Source organism: Salmo trutta, chromosome 12 (genome assembly GCF_901001165.1).
Source record: "Salmo trutta chromosome 12, fSalTru1.1, whole genome shotgun sequence".
In the NCBI taxonomy this organism is placed as follows: Eukaryota; Metazoa; Chordata; class Actinopteri; order Salmoniformes; family Salmonidae; genus Salmo; species Salmo trutta.
In genome coordinates, this window is record NC_042968.1 from 66,696,438 (window position 1) to 66,710,553 (window position 14,116).

The following is a 14,116-nucleotide window of genomic DNA, read 5'->3' on the forward strand; positions in this document are numbered from 1 at the left end:
CAGATGTTATCCGTGACTTCCCTCTTCAATCCACTGAAGAGGAATATATCACGACTAACTAGGTGTGTGTGTGCTAGCATGCTTATGTGTGTGTGTTTGTGATTTGTGCACGGTTGCCCAATGACTTGTTTGCGTGGGCGATACTTCTGTGATGCAGAGAGAGCGACGTGTCTGTCTGCTGTGAGCCCCTCCTCAGCTCTACTCTGCTGTTATGAAAGACTGCTATGGCTGGGACTGCAGCGGAAACACTCTAGCCTAGGCTGGGCCAGGCTGAGTAGCTACATTAGACAGGACCATGGCTCCATGGAGCTGGGAAGGCCTGTGGAGAGCTTGGCTAGGCTACATGCATGGGTCTAAACATGTTAGTCTGTAGGACCGTGCAGGCTTTTGTGCTTCTGTCTAGGGCTAAATGGAGCTAGCCATGGCAGGGCAAGGCAGTGTTGGGTTTGCCAAGGCCATATGCCATTTAACTGGTTTGGCTGGTGCCAGCAGGACTTGGCATGGGCTGTGGAGGGAGAGGGGAGAGTATAGGCTGGGTGAGGCTTCCTCATGGTTAGGGAGGTAGGATGGGTGGAACTGGGTAGGTAAAGCAGAGTTGAACATACCTGAGCAGATTTGACCAGGACCAGGTAAAAATATAATTTTAGTGGACGAAGCCATTGAGTGTGTGATGACTCATAGTGAATATCTGTGTGTGGTAGCATGTGATTAGTTGGTATTGCTTTCAAAAGATAAGAAATGGAGAGAGAGTGCGAGAGAGAACACCCCCACAGGCTGTGTTAGTATAGTAGTGTCTCAAGGTCACAGTGGGTGCTAAAGGTGGCGTTATTGAGGTTGACATTTAGCACATTGGATGCTAACAGATCTCAGGGTTTTTTCCAACTCACTACATTCCAGTCCATCTGCGCTGAGGTTGGCTTTCGCTGGGTTTCACTTCATTACAACCATTACAGGTTACGTCCCAAATTGCACCCTTATCCTGATATACTGCACTACTTGGGCTCTGGTCAAAAGTAGTGCAATATTGGGAATAGGGTGCCGTTTGGGACACAATCAGACTCATGAATGCCTTGATAGCACTGTAGTTCCTCCAAAATCAACCTCTGTGTGATGGACAGAATAGTTCAGGCTTCTAGCCTCTCATAGGGATGTTGAGAGACTTCCAGTTATATTTTGGCTAATTGGTAGAGTAGCTATCTCTCTGAAGTAGTAGGGCTAGTGGTAGAATGGCTGCCTGGCATTGTGTCGAAGCATCTGGCTACATTCACTGCTAGCTAAAAATCATGGTTAGAATATCTGGCTGTCTGAATGGTCTTGAAGCCTGTTTCTTCCAGCCTGGCTGGCTGGTTTTCTGATTGGGTGTATGGTTGGCTGGCTGGTTGGATAACTCAAGTTCTTTTTTCAGATAGATGTGATGGTTTGTTGGCTGGTTGGATGTCTGATTCTCGGGTCATTCCACCTCAAACAGCACAAGAAAGAGGATTTCGACACCCACCATTGATTGCACCCAAATTGACAATTTTAAATTATAGGATTCATATAATATTCAATAAATATAGTACATAACATCTGATTTGGACCAAATTCTATCAATGAGTAAGACATGAGGATTCGAAAGAAATGGTAAAAAGCACCCACGGACCCCCACAACCCACCCAATCCCAACCCATCAACCAGTATACAGTATCAGTTCTCTATGTCTGACAAGTAGTATGGAGCTGCGGCTCGGAGTATTGTTTCTTCGTATGTAATGCGTTCTCAGTCATAGAATGCCACCTTTCCAACAACCTTTCATCATGTTTTTTTACCCTGCTCAGAGAAATTAGTTATTATTAGGTTTATATCCCATCCTACGTCTTGATATGACCAGGTGCTGTTCCTGCTATTCGTTTTTTAAATGATGTTTTATTTGATCAATGTTAAAGGGATAGTTCACCCATATCACAAAATGACATATTGGTTTCCTTGCCCTGTATGCAGTCTATGGACAAGGTTCGATAACAAACCAAAGCATGGGTTGCTGTCCACTGTTTCAAACTTTTTTAGCATTTGTGGCACAAATCCAATGCAAGTTAATGGTACCTATATTTGCATTGTTACGCTTAATGTTCAAATCATCCCAAAGTATCTAAAAATGAATTGTGTCACTGTATGTTACCTGAGATAATTTGGATATGAAGTGTGAACATACTTATATAGAGATGCATTTGAAACCATTTCCAGGTAAACAAAATCAAAGCATGGGGTGCTGTTGAACCTTGTCCATAGACTGTTTACAAGGTAAGGAAATCAATATATAATTTTGTAATTTGGGTGAACTATCCCTTTAACATTTAGCCTCCTTACTTCATTTGCACGCACTGTATACAGATTTTTCTATTGTGTTATTGACAATAAATAGGCCAATAGTGGCGAAGTAATTACAATTTAGCAATTTACACTGGAGTGATATATGTGCAGATGAGGATGTGCAAGTAGAAATACTGGTGTGCAAAAGAGCAGGTAGGTAGTTGGTTGGATGGGCTATTTACAGATGGACTGTGTACAGCTGCAGCGATCGGTAAGCTGCTCTGACAGCTGACGCTTAAAGTTAGTGAGGGAGATATAAATCTCCAACTTTTTTTGCAATTCGTTCCAGTCATTGGCAGCAGAGAACTGGAAGGAAAGGGTGTTGGCTTTGAGGATGACCAGTGAGATATACCTGCTGGAGTGCGTGCTACGGATGGGTGTTGCTATGGTGACCAGTGAGCTGAGATAAGGCGGAGCTTTACCTAGCAAAGTCTTATAGATGAACTGGAGCCAGTGGGTTTGGTGACGAATATGTAGCAAGGACCAGACAATGAGAGCATACAGGTCGCAGTGGTGGGTAGTATATGGGGCTTTGGTGACAAAACGGATGGCACTGTGATAGACTGCATCCAATTTGCTGAGTAGAGTGTTGGAGGCTATTTTGTAAATTACATCGCCAAAGTCAAGGATCGGTAGGATAGTCAGTTTTACGAGGGTATGTTTGGCAGCATGAGTGAAGGAGGCTTTGTTGCGAAATAGGAAGCCGATTCTAGATTTAACTTTGGATTGAGTTTGAGTTTATTTTATTTTTACAGGGACAGTGCACATTAATCAACGTTTCAGTAAAAGTGCCGGTTTTAGCCAGCCGGCTAATTTTCAACCACAGTCCCTGGGCAGGTTATTAAAAACAATTACAATATAGACAATCATTGAACCATGAGCACATGCCGAGCAACATAGGACAAGCAAGACATAGCATACAGACAGAGCAACAAGACAAAATCCATAAAAGCAACAAAGTGTTTCCACACCTCACAAGCTACAGACAACAGATGCTTACTCTGGAGATGCTTAATGTGAGTCTGGAAAGAGAGTTTACAGTCTAGCCAGACACCTAGGTATTTATAGTTGTCCACATATTCTAAGTCAGAACCGTCCAGAGTCCAGGGTTGAAGAGCATGCATTTAGTTTTACTAGCATTTAAGAGCAGTTGGAAGCATCAGGAGTGTTGTATGACGTTGAAGCTTGTTTGGAGGTTTGTTAACACAGTGTCCAAAGAAGGGCCAGATGTATACAGAATGGTGTCGTCTGCTTGAAGGTGGATCAAAGAATCACCCACAGCAAGTGCAACATCATTGATATATACAGAGAAAAGAGTCGGCCCGAGAATTGAACCCTGTGGCACCCACATAGAGACTGCCAGAGGTCCGGACAACAGGCCCTCCCATTTGACACACTGAACTCTGTCTGAGAAGTAGTTAGTGAACCAGGCGAGGCAGTCATTAGAGAAACCAAGGCTGTTGAGTCTGCCGATAAGAATACGGTGATTGACAGAGTCGAAAGCCTTGGCCAGGTTGATGAAGATAGCTGCACAGTACTGTCTTTTATCGATGGCGGTTATGATATCGTTTAGGACCTTGAGCGTGGCTGAGGTGCACCCGTGACCAGTACGGAATTCAGATTGCATTGCGGAGTGGTGATCTGTTTATTCACTTGGCTGTCGAAGACTTTAGAAAGGCAGGGCCGGATGGATATAGGTCTGCAAAAGTTTGGGTCTAGAAGAGGGGGATGACTGCTCACAGCCGCTTTCCAATCTTTAGGAATCTCAGACGATAATTAAGAGAGGTTAAACAGACTTGTAATAGGGGTTGCAACAATGGCGGTGGATAATTTTAGGAAGAGAGGGTCCAGATTGTCTAGCGCAGCTGATTTGTAGGGATCCAGATTTTGCAGCTGTTTCAGAACATCAGCTGTCTGGATTTGGGTGAAGGAGAAGCGGGGGGAGGGTCTTGGGCCAGTTGCTGCGGGGGGGGGGGGGGGTGCAGAGCTGTTGGCTGGGGTTGGGGTAGCCAGGTGGAAAGCATGACCAGCCGTAGAGAAATGCTTATTGAAATTCTCGATTATCAGGGATTTATCAGTGGTGACAGTGTTTCTGAGTCTCAGTGCAGTGGGCAGCTGGGAGGAGGTACTCTTATTCTCCATGGACTTTATGGTGTCCCAAAACTTTTTGGAATTAGTGCTGCAGGATGCATATTTCTGTTTGAAAAAGCTAGCCTTTGCTTTCCTGACTGACTGTGTGTCTTGGTTCCTGACTTCCCTGAAAAGTAGCATATCGCGGGGTCTATTCGATGCCACAGGGTGTTTTTGTGTTGGTCAAGGGATGTCAAGTCTGAAGTGAACCAAGGGCTATATCTGTTCTTAGTTCTACATTTTAAGAAAGGGGTATGCTTATTTAAGATGGTGAGGAAAGCACTTTTAAAGAACAACCAGGCATTCTCTTCTGACGGGATGAGGTCAATATCCTTCCAGGATACCCGGGCCAGGTCAATTAGAAAGGCCTGCTCGCAGAAGTGTTTTAGGGAGCGTTTGCCTGCGTCCGACCCATAACGGACGCAGGCAATGAGGCAGTGATCGCAGAGATCTTGGTTGAAAACAGCAGAGGTGTATTTAGAAGGCAAGTTGGTCAGGATGATATCTATGAGGGTGCCCATGTTAATGGATTTGGGGTTGTACCTGGTAGGTACCTTGATAATTTGTGTGAGATTGAGGGCATCTAGCTTAGATTGTAGGACGGCCGGGGTTTTAAGCATATCCCAATTTAGGTCACCTAGCAGTTCGAACTCTGACGATAGATGGGGGGCAATCAATTCACATATGGTGTCCAGGGCACAGCTGGGAGCTGAGGGGGGTCTATAACAAGCAGCAATAGTGAGGGACTTATTTCTGGAGAGATGGATCTTTAAAAGTAGAAGCTCGAACTGTTTGGGCATAGACCTGGATAGTATGACAGAACTCTGCAGGCAATCTAACAGTAGATTGCAGTTCCGCCCCCTTTAGCAGTTGTCTTGACGGAAAATGTAATTGGGGATGGAAATTTCAGAATTTTAGTGGCCTTCCTAAGCCATGATTCAGACACGGCTAGGACATCAGGGTTTGCAGAGTGTGCTAAAGCAGTGAATAAAGCAAACTTAGGGAGGAGGCTTCTGATGTTAACATGTATGAACCCAAGGCTTTTACGGTTGTGGAAGTCAACAAATGAGAGTGCCTGGGGGGACACAGGGCCTGGGTTAACCTCTACATCACCAGAGGAGGAGTAGGATGAAGGGATGGCTAAAGGCTATGAGAACTGGTTGTCTGGTGCGTTGTTAACAGAGAATAAAAGGAGCAGATTTCTGGGCGTAGTAGGATAGATTCAGGGCATAGTGTACAGTCGAGGGTATGGTAGGGTGCGAGTACAGTGGGGGTAAACCTAGGCATTGAGTGACGATGAGAGAGGTTGCATCTCTGGAGGCACCAGTTAAGCTAGGTGCAGTCTCCGCATGTGTAGGAGTGGGACAAGGTGGGACAAGGGGGCGATCTGAGGCATGTTGAGCAGGACTAGGGGCTCCACAGTAAAATAAAACAATGAGAGCTGCCCTAAACAACAGTATACAAGGCATATTGACATTAGAGGGAGGAATAAAGCAATCACAGGTGTTGATTGGGAGATCTAAGACAACGCGTGAGACAACGTGTAAACAGCTAAGACAACAACGGGTAAATGGCGATGAATGGGCAGAGAGGGTCAGTTAGCTACACACAGGGCCTGAGTTCGAGCCTGTGGCCAACAGATAAACAAAATGAAGTACCGTGTTAATGAACAGTCCAGCAGGCATCAGCTGTGTAGCCGAGTGATCATATGGTCCAATGAGCAGCAATAGATGAAACGGGGAGCCGTTCGGTAGTCGATTACTACGCTAGGTGAGTGGGAGACTAGCAGATGGGTCATCACCAACATCCACGACGCAGAGGCCGGTTGAGAGCACATCGACCGAATTACGTCAGCAGACCAGCAGACCAGTCGTGATGGATCGGAGGGGCTCCGTGTCGAGAAAGGGTCCAGGCCAATTGGCATGAGTACTTCGTTAGCCTCGAGCTAGGCCCATCGCCCGACTGGAAAACTGGTGCATGCTTCTGGACAAGGCTGTTAGCCACAATAGCCACTTGGTAGCAGCTAGCTAGCTGCGAAGATCCGGTTTATGGGTCCAGAGCTTGCGGCAGGAATCCGGTGATGTAGTGGGGGAAAAAAGCAGTCCGATAAGCTCAGGGCTGATATCGCGCTGTGCAGACTGTCAGGTATTATCCAGACTATCCGGGCTAAAGCGGCTGGTGTCCGAGCTAAAGGTAAAGACCGCTAGCAGTGGCTAACAATAACTAAATAGCTGGTAGCTAATCAGCTGGCTAGCCTCTGATGGCTGGCTTTTGATGGATGTTCCAGTTATAAGGATTTAAAAATAGAAGATCCGTACCACATTGAGTGAGGCGAGTTGCAGGAAGGTATATTTAGTTCGAAAATGGAAAAAAGAGATTGAAATATAATGAAATGTATACAAAAAAGCCCCAAAAATACTGAATATTTACAAAAACAAACACGTCTTACTGCTGCGCCATCTTGGAATCTGGAAAAAACATCACCAAATTCACTGAGAATGTATAAAATAGGATGAAAAAACAATACTCTGAGCCACAAACCCATGCTACTTGTCAAACTTAGAGAATATACACTGTTAAAAAAAATAAAGGGAACACTTAAACAACACAATGTAACTCCAAGTCAATCACACTTCTGTGAAATCAAACTGTCCACTTAGGAAGTAACACTGATTGACAATACATTTCACATGCTGTTGTGCAAATGGAATAGACATCAGGTGGAAATTATAGGCAATTAGCAAGACACCCCCAATAAAGGAGTGGTTCTGCAGGTGGTGACCACAGACCACTTCTCAGTTCCTATGTTTCCTGGCTGATGTTTTGGTCACTTTTGAATGCTGGCGGTGCTTTCACTCTAGTGGTAGCATGAGACGGAGTCTACAACCCACACAAGTGGTTCAGGTAGTGCAGCTCATCCAGGATGGCACATCAATGCGAGCTGTGGCAAGAAGGTTTGCTGTGTCTGTCAGCGTAGTGTCCAGAGCATGGAGGCGCTACCAGGAGACAGGCCAGTACATCAGGAGACGTGGAGGAGGCCGTAGGAGGGCAACAACCGAGCAGCAGGACCGCTACCTCCGCCTTTGTGCAAGGAGGAGCAGAAGGAGCACTGCCAGAGCCCTGCAAAATGACCTCCAGCAGGCCACAAATGTGCATGTATCTGCTCAAACAGTCAGAAAGAGACTCCATGAGGGTGGTATGAGGGCCCGACGTCCACAGGTGGGGGTTGTGCTTACAGCCCAACACCGTGCAGGACGTTTGGCATTTGCCAGAGAACACCAAGATTGGCAAATTCGCCACTGGTGCCCTGTGCTCTTCACAGATGAAAGCAGGTTCACACTGAGCACATGTGACAGAGTCTGGAGACGCCGTGGAGAATGTTCTGCTGCCTGCAACATCCTCCAGCATGACCGGTTTGGCGGTGGGTCAGTCATGGTGTGGGGTGGGATTTCTTTGGGGGGGCCGCACAGCCCTCCATGTGGTAGCCTGACTGCCATTAGGTACCGAGATGAGATCCTCAGACCCCTTGTGAGACCATATGCTGGTGCGGTTGGCCCTGGGTTCCTCCTAATGCAAGACAATGCTAGACCTCATGTGGCTGGAGTGTGTCAGCAGTTTCTGCAAGAGGAAGGCATTGATGCTATGGACTGGCCCGCCCGTTCCCCAGACCTGAATCCAATTGAGCACATCTGGGACATCATGTCTCGCTCCATCCACCAACGCCACGTTGCACCACAGACTGTCCAGGAGTTGGCGGATGCTTTAGTCCAGGTCTGGGAGGAGATCCCCCAGGACACCATCCGCCACCTCATCAGGAGCATGCCCAGGCGTTGTAGGGAGGTCATACAGGCACGCGGAGGCAACACACACTACTGAGCCTCATTTTGACTTGTTTTAAGGACATTACATCAAAGTTGGATCAGCCTGTAGTGTGGTTTTCTACTTTAATTTTGAGTGTGACTCCAAATTCAGACCTCCATGGGTTGATAAATTGGATTTCCATTGATTATTTTTGTGTGATTTTGTTGTCAGCACATTCAACTATGTAAAGAAGATTATTTCATTCATTCAGATCTAGGATGTGTTATTTTAGTGTTCCCTTTATTTTTTTGAGCAGTGTATATTGTATACTTGTTGTTGGGATTGGCGTGTGTGGGGGGGATTGGTGTGTGTGGGGGGGATTGGGTCCGTGGGTGGCATTCTTTGGAATCCTTATATCTTACTCATTGTTAGAATTTTGGGAGTCCAAATCAGTTGTTATGTACTATATTTATTGAATATATGAATCCTATCATTTAAAGTGGCCAATTTCGGTGCAATCAATTAGCTTAATTTCTCAGAGATCAAGTTCATTTCAACAAAATAATGTTGCATGAATGCTAATCTTCTCCGTTTATAACTACAGAAACAATATCAAAACAATCTGAGATTGGGGGTGTCATGGCTTGCTGAAAAGACATGGAACGACCTTCTCTCTGGTCTTAATGGCTTGTGAATCAGATGTCTCGCGTATGTGTCCATCTGCCACTTTTCTGCTATATGAGCTGGTTGGCTGATCCGCAGGTTTGTCTGGCTGGCTTCCTGCCTGGTTCCCTGGTTGGTGTTGTGGCTGTTGGTCTATCTGTCAGGGGGGCTGTTGTGTGTGGGTACCAGCTGGATGGTTGACAAACAGTTTTCCAATGGTAGGTGTTAGTGGTTTGCACAGCAGCGTGTGTGTATGTCAGGATTAGGAAATCCTCCCCTGGAAGGTTCAGTTTAAGATCCCAAACACATTCATATCTTAGGAATTAAGTAACAAATAGCCCAGATAAAACACACACCTGTGGTCTTGGCTCTTGGTGTTTTCGTGACTTGGTTCATGTGGTTGGAAGACGTTCTGATCAGAGGTCACTGAGGGACCAAAGCTATTTATCTGAAAAGCTTTTAGAGAGACTAAATGGATGTTCTGACAAGCTTGTCTTTCAGACACATTTTTCTCATTATACACTATGGTCATTAAACATTTCTAAGAGAAAGATGAATCACAGAAGAGTGGGCATGAGACAGAACAGGAAGACAGAGCCATTACATCGTACAGGGAGGCTTTCAAAGTAGTGCTCTGCAGGTTGCTTTTGTCTAGGTGGATACGTTGCTTTTTATATCTCTAGATATTGGAGTGCCTGAGATGGCTAAGTGCCTCGCTTAGGGGCTCAACAGGAGCACTACACCTCACTAGGGATTTCAAACTGCAGCTGACCAACTTTCCGCCCTATATCATTCCCCCATAATGCTTTGTGAGAGGCCTGGATGTCTCTTCGGCCGGCCGGACCTCTCTCTTTTTCCTTCCACAGAGCTGTGTGTGGGGTGAACGGGTCTGAAGGGTATATCTGTGTTTGCTCATCAACTACCATCAACACACACACGTATACACACTGCACACACATACACAGACATACACACACACACACACACCTCCCACCCTGAGGGGATGGAGTGTTTAGACGGAGTCATGGGGGAGACGTGTCCACTGGAGGGTGGCTAATTTCAGCAGACAGGGACAGAGGCAGCATTAGTGTTCCCTTGAGTCAGCTGTCCCGTCAGACTGGCCCTGGATCCCTAGTTCCATGCAGTCACAGCCACAGTCACAACCCTATCCCCTCCCTGCTGTATGACAGTTCCTGGGGAGGACCTATGGCTGGGCACACATGTCATCATGTGAGACTGGCAATTATGAAATCATCTCATCTCCTATGTCATCCTGTACAGTTGTCTTACAGAAATAATTTGCACTGTAGTATTGGGGGATGCTAAAAACATTAATTTGGGGTATGGTCCTCTTTTTGGATTGCATTTATTATGTCCTTGGTTTAAGGGATGGCACCCTTTGCAGGGCAGTGTCCCTATCACTGTTCCCGGGCAATGGGGTTTCCTTAGACCAGATGGAGGAGTTTGTCACTCTGTATTAGTGGCCCTCTAAATCTAGAACACTCCACCCTGTTTTTTTCCCCCAGGTGGTCTCCCATTCAAATACTGACCAGGCCCAAGCCTATTCAGCTTCCTCTTTCAAAAGCCTGCATGGAGATTCAGGATAAGACGGATGGCTAGCGTATATCTTTCCCTCCTTCTCTTGCAGCTGAGACATGAGGTTACTCCCCTGCACTCCACAGTTCTTTCATCCCACAACGTCAGCCTCTTCCGCCTTCTGGAGGATAGAAACCGAGCCCTAAAGCTTGAGGTGGCTACCCTTCGCCAGGAGAAACAGCAGTATAGAACACTGGTGAGTCTGGACTTTCTCCTCTCTCCTCCACACAACTAGCCCAGACAGCACTCAATCACTAAAAGGTGTTTTTGTTATGGGCCATCTATTCTCCAGAGTACAGCATATTACACCATATCTGTGTTTTTGTCTCCATCTATCCCGATAACCCTCAGTTTGGGCCTTCAAGGCAGTGATTTATCATACTGCATTTATTTTGATCACAATATTGTTCTCAGAGTATGTCTATTGTATAGACTAGCCAGTTTTTTTTGTTCCTTTATGGCAAATAGGTCTTTATGGCAAGCTCTCATGCATAGCAGATGTTGTGTGGTTTGTCGTGCCACTGTGTATTGCGCAGTCAGGAGAGTGTGTAAGATATGGAGGTGAAGTGAGGAGCAGACGAGAGGAGAACAGGGGAAGGGGAGGAAGTCCTCTGGGGCTCACCCTGGTCCCAGGGGTGAAGGTGTAAAAGCCGTTGTCCTGGCAACAGGCCCACTAGCACGATAGGGACAGATTGGTAAAGGGAAACTGACAGACCATAATGGCTGCTTGCTGTTGCAAGCCTCACTTGTTCCAAATCAATTTCACTCAATGGAGATGTAAGGTGGAGAAGGCAGAGATGGGTACTTACTGTACACACAATATTGGCTTGTCATTGGCCAACACGCATAGGCCTAAATCCCAGAACATTGCTTTCTGTCATCCATATGACTTGAGGATCAGCTGTCGCGTCTGTCCAGTATCTTAATGCTCTCATGGTAATTTAATGTGGTTCACTATTGTGTATGTACTATATGTGTATGTGTTGGAGTGTTAACACATCCACATTGTTGTGTGCAAGTTTCATTTCGTAACTCCATGTTCCTTGTGCAGGAGGAATGCTTTCCCATTCCAGCTGTGTGAAATGTAATGGAGGAGTCACCAGAGGCTGGGTTGTTAGAGTGGGGATGTGTTAAAGTGACAGCGACTGGTTTTCTATGTGTTATGACATGCTGGATTGTATACAGGTAACTGCCAAAATAAAGGAAAAACTTAATAGGGAGTTGGGCCACCATGAACCGCCAGAACAGCTTCAATGTGCCTTGGCACATACACCCTTTAAATCCCCTATCCTCTTTTGAGACCCCTCTTTCCAATTTACTGAGATGTATTCTTCTAGCCATGTTAGCCAAAATAATGGGCAACTGGGCGTTTTATACCTGACCCTAATGTGAATGGATGCATATTCAAGAAAGCGTACAGTATTATATAGAGCTATTATTGCATGGAATTCCATTCCATCTCATATTGGTCAAATGAACGGCAAACCTGGTTTTAAAAAACAGATAAAGCAACACCTCACGGCACAACGCCTCTTATTTGACCTATATAGTTTGTGTGTATGTATTAATATGTAGGCTACGTGTGCCTTTAAAATGTAGTTCTGTCCTTGAGCTGTTCTTTTCTATTAATGTTCTGTATTATGTCATGATTTTTATGGACCCCAGGAAGAGTAGCTGCTGCTTTTGCAACAACTAATGGTGATCCTAATAAAATACCAAATGACCCTAAGCATGATGGGATGTTAATTGCTGCTTTCAATATACTTTGTATCCCTCATTTAGTCAATTGTTTCTTTATTTTGGCAGTTGCATGTATATATTAATAAGATTTATATAGCAACTTTCTACCTACTGAGGTAATCAAAGCTTTTTACATAGTAAGGGGGAAGCTCACCTGATCCATTGTGGCACCCACTTTGGTGATGCACGGTAACCATTTTGTGCCAGAACGCTCACCACATATCAGCTAGCATGGTAGAGAGGTGAGGAGTTATATTTGCCACTTAGGAATCAGTTGCCAGATTGGGTATATTATATGTCAGTGACTGGGTTGCCAGATTGGTAGTGTACTGTGACAGTGACTGGGATCGATGCCATTGTGGTGATTTGTTATGACGGAGACTGGGTTGCTAGATTGGGTTTAAGTTATGACAGAGGCTGGGTTAACAGTGTGGGGATGTGTTATAGTGACAGTGTCTGGGTTGCTAGTATGGTGATACACTACATACAAAAGTATGTGGGCACCTGCTTAAACATCTCTTTCCAAAATCATGGGCATTAATATGGAGTTGGTCCCCCTTTGCTGCTATAACAGCTTCCACTCTTCTGGGAAGGCTTTCCACTAGATGTTGGAACATTACTGAGGGGACTTGCTTCCATTCAGCCGCAAGAGCATTAGTGAGGTCGGGCACTGATGTTGGGCGATTAGGCCTGGCTCGCAGTCGGCATTCCAATTCATCCCAAAGGTGCTCGATGGGGTTGAGGTCAGGGCTCTGTGCAGGCCAGTCAAGTTCTTCCACACAAGTCTCAACAAACCAATTCTTTATGGACCTCGCTTTGTGCATGGGGGCATTGTCATGCTGAAACAGGAAAGGGCCTTCCCCAAATTGTTGCCACAAATTTGGAAGCACATAATCATCTAGAATGTCATTGTATGTGGTAGCATTAAGATTTCCCTTCACTGGAACTAAGGGGCCTAGCCCGAACTATTATTCCTCCTCCAACAAACTTTACAGTTGGCTCTATGCATTGGGGTAGGTAGCATTCTCCTGGCATCCGCCAAACCCAGATTAGTCCGTCAGACTGCCAGATGGTGAAGCGTGAGTCATCAGTCATGTTTCCACTGCTCCATAGTCCAATGGAGGTGAGCTTTACACAACTCCAGCCAACGCTTGGCATTGCGCATGGCTTGTGTGTGGCTGCTCGGCCATGGAAACCCATTTCATGAAGCTCCCGAGAAACAGTTATTGTGCAGACGTTGCTTCCAGAGGCAGTTTGGAACTTGGTAGTTAGTGATTTTTTACACGCTTTAGCACTCGGTGGTCCCGTTCTGTGAGCTTGTGTGACCTCCCACTTCGCGGCTGAGCTGTTGTTGCTCCTAGACATTTACACTTCATAATAACAGCACTTACAGCTCTAGCAGGGCAGAAATTTGACGAACTGACTTGTTGGAAAGGTGACATCCTATGACGGTGCCTCTTTGAAAGTCACTGAGCTCTTCAGTAATGCCAATCGACTGCCAATGCTTGTCTATGGAAATTGCAAAGCTGTGTGCTCGATTTTATACACCTGTCAGCAACGGGTGTGGCTGAAATAGTTGAATCCACTAATTTGAAGGGTTGTCCACGTACTTTTGTGTATCTTGTGACAGAGAGGGCTGCTGTAGCCCCGTTGCTTGTTGCCTGGCGACCCTCTGTGTTGGGCATGGCAGGAGTGGACCCTGGGTGAGAAATGACCTTCTGTGTGTCTTTAAGGAGGGCTCCCGCTAAAAGGCAACAGCCATCTTTCCGGACACCATCCCCATGGCAACACCTCCGCTGTGCGAGCCCCGGGCACAGCCCCCGCAATGATAGTCCTC

General features: G+C 46.0%; 1 protein-coding gene across 13 annotated transcripts in view; it reads left to right on the plus strand.

The window, feature by feature from the left end:
- LOC115204019 (RIMS-binding protein 2) overlaps window positions 1–14,116 on the plus strand; it is a 109,999-nt gene that overhangs the window by 8,036 nt on the left and 87,847 nt on the right. For all 13 annotated transcript variants that reach the window (XM_029769219.1, XM_029769223.1, XM_029769221.1 and 10 more), the window contains one exon: window positions 10,592–10,735. In XM_029769219.1, coding sequence (XP_029625079.1) covers window positions 10,592–10,735 — 144 coding nt within the window. The remainder of the gene's footprint in view (window positions 1–10,591; window positions 10,736–14,116) is intronic.